We start from the raw sequence: 7,473 nt of genomic DNA, 5'->3' as shown, positions 1-7,473 counted from the left end.
CTACAGGTTTAGCCCTAGGGGTAGGTAACCTGGCAAGTAGAAACCCTTTAAATCTCTACAAAACGCTCTATTTATGACCACATACATGTACTATGGATTAAGATTGTGATTCAGTGACAGACCCAGCTCATCAAAGTCCCAAAGACAATCCCAGGTTACATGTCTCTGTTGAAAACCATTTAACCAGGAAGGGAAAACCAGATTCATAAAGATTTTTTTATTACTGTACAGTAACACATAGGATAATTTGTTTCCCTTCACCATTTTATGCCATCAATGATACCCTTTAGGGAGAACATATAAATCCACAACAACAGGACTTCAAGGATCACAAAGCATTACAGAGCAGCTCGTCCTGACTGCAATGAGGTCACATGATCCCAGAATCCAGTGTCTAGAACAATAGCAGGCTGTCATGCCAGCTGAACCCATTGTTAGAGTCAGAATGAATCTAAAAGGAGTGTCCTGTACCAAAGTTAAGTGTCAGATTAAACGACTGATAAGAAAAATGATTCAGTAGTGTCTCAGCTGTGTTTGCATGCTCTGAGCCTTCAACCTTTCACAGGGCAAGGTATAAAAAAGCAATCAAATGTGACCTTTACTACCAAACCAGGATACATATACATAGATTTTATCATACAGTTTGTTTTATAACCTTATTCAGTGCTGTCCACGTTATTATTTAAAAACTGAGGCACTTCATACTTAAATTAATAATGAATTGCACCCATGTTCTAGATTGTAGACTTGTTTGAGCAGGGCCGTCTTTACCATTTGTTTCGGTAAGTCAGAATGGTTATGTTAAGCACTACTGGCTATGACCCGTGTAACCATTGTATGGAACTGCAGAATATAGTTCTAGATTGTAACTTCCTGCCCTTCTTATATGTGTGTCAGTTGCTGTATTGCACTTGTTGTTATCTGTAAAATGTTCATCTCAAGCAGGATAGAGGCTGTTTTGAAAACCATGTAGCCCACAACCCTTCACTATGTGAAAGATGGGCATTCTGGTCTACTAATTAGGTGCTGTCATGGATCTATATTCTGACTGACATCCCCAAATACTATTTATTTTCCACACATTCTGTTCCTGCAGTCTGGAGACATTTCTGATATTCGTGTACGATGTGTTTTGCCTGATTTAATATCGCAATATCACTCACACATCTAGCGTTTTGGACCTTATGAGCAATTTACTTTAGACAGAATCTTACTTCTCTGAGCGTGTAGGGAGTTTCTTGGTTTTGATTTTGGCTAGACTCTGACTTTGACTGAACTCTGCCTGCCTGACCTTTAGATTGTGATTGACTACATTAAATACTCAACCTGCCTAACCTTCAGGTTATGCTTTAAATTTTATTATATCTTGTATGCTTTTGACCTGTATTTGGGTTGCTTATGGTTTTTTTCCTTAGAGCAAAGCTGCAGAAGTCCTGGCAGTCCTATACATTTCGTCTCTAATATTTAGGAGTAGTCCTTGAGTCTTGGGTCTCTCTTTCCAGTGGTCACTGTTTTGGATCTCTGGTAGACATCAGTCCTTTTTTCTACCTTGCATTGAAACACAAGGATGGTACTAGACAGCTTTATCCTAAATCCGGTTTAGATAAATAGGTAGAGTGCCTATCATACTTAACTCGTTATATTAAAGTAAGATCTGCACCTATATCTTACAGACAATATAGGTGCAAGCTAAAATTATTATGGATAAGATATGTCCTGGCCCTGTATTTTGTAGTTTACAAATCCCTGTTTATTTTTAGTAAGTTGCGTTAAGACCTGCACCTTCAGACGCATGATATTTTATTAATCTAAGCCATATCCGAGTTGGAAAGCTGGCCACAGCTCCACATTTGTGGGTGAACGTTTGGGCCTTATGGGGATTGGAAAATAATTCCTGTAAGAGCCCCCAAAATATATTCAGATACAATACATATGTTTTGGTGTGACCCTTGAAATGTGACACAAGCTACAATTTGCAAAAACAAAGTAAGGTTATGTTTTTATTTGGTCCCCTTTTCAGTAGGTGGTTACAGGGCAACAATTCTACCATATCTACCAAATACAAAAGAAAATCTAATAGTGGTCAATGGCTGCTCATTACTTTTCCAATTCTTTCTTAAACTCCTGATGTTGTGATCTGGTTGACAAAACACTGCTGCTTAGTGCAGAATGCAGATATATTCTATGTATTTTCCAAGGGATGCTTCAGGTGTTTGTAATTTGTTGGTTTCTTTTCTTTTAACATGCTTTGTTCACTTGATTTGAACTGAAATGTAATGTATGTTTATATAATAAATCATTAAGCAGTAGATCATTTTAATATCCAGTAGCCTGTAAATTACCATTAAACATGAAACTGAACAAATTACAAATGACTCCAATATTTTGCTTCAAAATTTATTACAGTCTACATTAAACAAAACTGGGTGTTGCTTTCCAAAATACTGCAGATTACATTAGATCATGATTATCTAATGTTAACAATGATTGTGTTGACATTACAGATCTAATTAATATGCACAAATACATTTTACCTTAAAAGGCTAAAATATGTTTGCCTTAGGCCTAGCTCTTAATATGAACCATTTAGTTAAGCTCATAGCTTTCCTTGGAGTATTTATGGAGTCCAGTAAGACCACTGTCAGGCGTGCACTCAGCCCCAGCACAGCCACAACGGAGGACATCGATGTACGTGTAACTTTTACGGAGACCATCAGCACAAAGCAGCTGGATTGTCTTCTGTCCTACCTCCATCTCAGTACAGCAAGTACATTTGTGGTCTATACCATTCTTAGCCATTGAATACCTGAGAAAACAAAGATGTGACAATATAACTACAAGAACAAGCCAACAAGTAGGTTCCTGACTACATAAGTAAATATATTGAAGTAGTTTATGTATTACACTGTTTTAATTTAATCACTTGATTGATTGATTGATTATTTATAGCAATAAAGTGATTTAGAAAACTATTTTGCAGTGTCATGAAAAACATAGGCAAGTGACTTACATGGAAGATCCCATGCATGGTCCACCACAGTATGAGAGTTCCACCTCAGTCTCACAGTCACCCTGTTTCAGGACAGTTACGTTCTTACGCAAACTGCAGTCTTCGATAATCTTGGGTTTTTCTGTAACTGTAATGACTGGAAACAAAACAAATATGAATTCAGAACACGTTTCTTAGACAGAACATTTCAATATCTTTCATACAATTTTATAGATGGTGATGGGATGTTTATAGTTGAATAAATTATGAACCACAAAAGGAAACCACTCAGGGTCTGTAATATAAAACGTGAAATGAACAAAAGTGTTGTAACTTTCAAATGTTCTTTTTCACATATTTAATGTATTCAATAATAAATAGAACTAACAAAATATTACATTAAAAGTGTTATTGTCTTTTTAGAATAAATGTAGTGCAATTATCTGCATCATTTTCTAAAATGATACCAAGACTATATAATTTTATAACAGCGCTCCATGTGTATGATTGTGAATTGGTTCACATTTTGTTTCAGCCAAAGGGTTGCAGTCATTCTCCTGTTTCTTAGATTCTATCCAAGCACTTTCCTAGTAAAAGGATGGCATCTGCTCTCTACTAATATGTAACAAGTGTAAGAATGGTCAATTTTCAAGCTAATAATTCCCGCAGGCTACTTACTGTTCTTTGGTTGACATGTCTTGCAGCAACCATCTTCGTCATATTTTAGGGTACTCTAAAAAGCACAAAACATCAGAGTTTCAGTACTTTGCATGAAATTAGAAGACATCAAAAAGTGGTTTCTTTAAAAAAAAAAAAGTTTGTCTCAAAAAATATTTTATAACCCATATAAAACATTTAAGGGATTACATACCATGTCACATTTAGAGAGATCTAGATTCTGGCAGACCTTCTTCACCTTGGTAAGAATTGGCACACCATTTTCCTCATTACATTCATAATAGCTGCACGTACTGTAGTTTGTGCGGTATGTATCTCCAATCTATGCAACAAAGAATAGGGAATATTTTCAAAGGGTTAACATCTCAGAGTCTGTATTTCATCGATGTCCAGAATTGATGTTGTGTGTAACAAAATAAACATAGCTAGAACTTTCTCCACTCAAACAATTAAATAGTATAGTCTGGATGATTTAACACATAATAAACAGCGAGTCTGTGATGCCTTTAAAAGCAATCTGCTCTAATTTAGCATTTGCCTAATAATATTATTTTCACTGTGTGATAATGGATCAAAGGATTTAGTGAACTTTTAATATAAATAGTGATTTATTACCTTTATATTCACTTCTGTGTTTTCCTCTCCCTTCATAGTACATTGAAGCGGTACACATTCACCACAACACTGTCCTTCTATTTGCTTATACACATAACCCTAAATTTTAAGTAGGAAAATATATTAGAAATGTATTCTACTTTACAATATATGTGTTGTTCACAGATAAAATTATCACAAAGATAATATTGAATTTCATTATTTTAATATCCAGTACTGTATAGTTTCTAATTCTTTATTCATTTTAATATCACTTTACAAATGCATTGTACTCAGATTACCACCTCAACTTGGCATTTGTTAAAGTGAAATACAAAATATATATGATGTCATAGTTTTAAAACAACACTGTGCACACAGCTTTACTTTACAACATATAAACCCATACGTAAAAATCTTTGAGTCAAATTGAAAAACTCCTTGAAACATCTGGAATAACAATTGACATAAGACAAACTATTTTGCAATTAAGGCTTACAATTCAGATACTATACAGAAAATTTTACATTTTAAAAGCCATAGGTCCGATGCTAGAATCAGATCAATTTAATATTCAAAATGGGACACGCCAAGGATGTCCCTTGGCCCCACTACTTTATATTCTATCAATTGAACCTCTAGCAGAAATGATTCGTCAAGAGGTAAAGGGAATAATAATTAACAAACATGAATATAATTTATCATTATTTGCAGACGACGCCCTGCCATCAATAACCAGCCCACTCACTTCTATACATGCACTGCTCCAGATTATCGAACAATATAGTCAATATTCTAATTATAAATTTAACCTAACTAAAATACAAGCACTAACATTAGGAATACAGACACGAGAATTGGAGAAACTACAATCAAGCTTTAAATTTAATTGGCACAACACCAAAATGGAAAACCTAGGCGTCCAAATAACCGCTAAAATCCAAGATGTAATAGAGACTAATTACAAGAATTTAATTGGAAAAATTGGAGAAGATCTAGTGGCCTGGAGGAATTATGAATTGTCCTGGCTGGGAAGGATAGAAATGGTCAAAGTATACGTTACCCCTAAAATATTATATCTGTTTAGAACTATCCCACTCAGAGTCAATCTGAAATGGATTTTGGGTTAACAACTACAGAGGGTTAAACACTATAAATTCCAACCCTATAATTAATGGAATATTACAAACTATTAAATATTTGAGAAAGGAATTTGATGCAGCAGATTCTCTCCCAATCTCATCTCCAATTCAAGTTACACAACTAAGTATTGAGGATTTACAATTAGATAACTGGGAAGAATTAAAACTCACTTTCATAACTAAATGGGAAACAGAATTTAATATTATTATCGATCCTGAAGACTGGACACAGGGAATACCTCTAATTAGAAAAAGTATCCATTGTGTGACCATAGTAGAACTACACTACAAAATCTCCTACCTTTGGTATATGGTTTCGATGAAATTGCACAAAATTGATAAATCTAATCCACCACTATGCTGTAGATGTAGAAAGGAACTAGGAACATTTTTACATATATGGTGGGATTGTGAGAGATTAACAAACCTGAAACATAAATTTAACTGTTTGCTAAACTCTTTACTCTCTACAAACAATTTGCTATCCCCACAGACTTTTCTTCTCTTAGATCTTTCCAAAATAAACAACGAGCAATGAAACGATTAGGAATTCCATCACATTATACGTCCATATGTGTGCTTAGTCAGTATATCAACGTACCCCAATTTTAGCAATTCTCATTTAATACAAACTTAAAGCCCAATGATGTCCAAAGCGGGCTTTAAATTGTAGGCCAGTGCCCACTAAAATGGTATACGTGTTCTCTGCATCCAGCCAGAGGAGGCAGTAAGGCTATGCAGGAGGCAAATCAGACACCAGCCGACTTGGGATGTGCCTAGTTTGTCTAATAGCCAGCTCAGGCCTGGTTTATTGAGGTTCTCTGTTTTTGTCTTTCTAGATAGTACATGGTTTCTTCTAAAGGGTTAACGTTTAAATCTAGACAATCTGATATCTATGTGGTCATTTGTGTGGACCACTAGGTATGCATATAATCCACGCACAAAATAGGAAACGGCATTTTCACGACAGTATATATACATATAACAATCAAAGATTATCAATATAAAATGAGACAAAGCTCATCATGGGATGATACTGTGCTATTTTGTACTTAGTGACAAGAAAGTAACAAAATAAGATCACTTACTTGACTACATGTCTTCTTACACTCAATTGGCTGGCACTTTACAGCATAAAACTCAGAACTTTTGTCCATTTCATTAGAACATAAGCATGTTTGACATGAACCTTTTCGCTGCGGGATGATAGATCCCCGCTAGAATAAACAATAAAGAATATATTTATTCACGCCGTGCCAACACAATATGAGATGTCATATCGAAACAATGATTTAAGTGTCATTTATGTGAACCAAGCTGAAATTATAGCCATATTTTATATCTGAAAATAACCAATTATATTCTTGATTTTATTTCCTGCAAGAAAAGTAAAATGTTTCCAGGTATTAAACAATTATGAATTCAGCTATAAGGCTATTACAACCATCTAAGTAGGATGTCAGCTATAAAAATGGTGCCATGGATCCTATATTTCCTATCCTCCTACTCCAACTTTGTGCCATATCTCACTGGACACATAAGAAGCTTTGAAAATAACCAAAATAACCAATGTAAATCTACCAGATAGAACTTCAGTGAAAAACTAGCTCCTGGAATACATGAAGCCTACAGAAAACTGTTTGTCATTCTCCAGTAACGGGCTGTAATAATATCTTTATCGGTAGTTCCTTTATGGTCGTTCCTGTTCCTTTATGAACACTGGTGATGGCTCAAAGTCAAAAGTGGATTACTGGGAAATTGGAAAAACAGTCTAAAGTGGCTGTGAATTCCCACCCATCAGTAAATGGATAGGTTTCTAAAGCTAAGGGGATTTCATCAATTGGGCAACAATGGATAAGTCATGATGCCAGCAAAGATTGGGTACATTTTATAAGAATTATGATACTGTACCTGATATACATTGTTGTCGACCACACAAACAGAGTCGGGTACTGTGGATAAAGATAAAATAACAATAAATTAACGATTGTAGACCTGTTTTGAGATCGAGCTGGATTTTCCCTGTATTAAAGGAAAACAAGTTTCTTCCTCTTCAGATTGTTAATTAGT

General features: G+C 35.0%; 1 protein-coding gene across 1 annotated transcript in view; it reads right to left on the bottom strand.

The window, feature by feature from the left end:
* Nucleotides 1-2,383: 2,383 nt before the first annotated feature.
* LOC128467114 (mucin-5AC-like) overlaps nucleotides 2,384-7,473 on the bottom strand; it is a 55,404-nt gene continuing 50,314 nt past the window's right edge. The window contains exons 53-59 of the mRNA XM_053448638.1: nucleotides 7,315-7,355; nucleotides 6,492-6,620; nucleotides 4,283-4,381; nucleotides 3,861-3,989; nucleotides 3,668-3,722; nucleotides 3,011-3,146; nucleotides 2,384-2,806 (exon numbers count right to left, since the gene is read on the bottom strand). Coding sequence (XP_053304613.1) covers nucleotides 2,587-2,806; nucleotides 3,011-3,146; nucleotides 3,668-3,722; nucleotides 3,861-3,989; nucleotides 4,283-4,381; nucleotides 6,492-6,620; nucleotides 7,315-7,355 — 809 coding nt within the window. The 3' untranslated portion in view covers nucleotides 2,384-2,586. The remainder of the gene's footprint in view (nucleotides 2,807-3,010; nucleotides 3,147-3,667; nucleotides 3,723-3,860; nucleotides 3,990-4,282; nucleotides 4,382-6,491; nucleotides 6,621-7,314; nucleotides 7,356-7,473) is intronic.

Source organism: Spea bombifrons, chromosome 10 (assembly GCF_027358695.1).
Source record: "Spea bombifrons isolate aSpeBom1 chromosome 10, aSpeBom1.2.pri, whole genome shotgun sequence".
NCBI classification, from domain to species: Eukaryota; Metazoa; Chordata; class Amphibia; order Anura; family Pelobatidae; genus Spea; species Spea bombifrons.
This window is presented reverse-complemented; position numbering and strand designations above follow the sequence as displayed.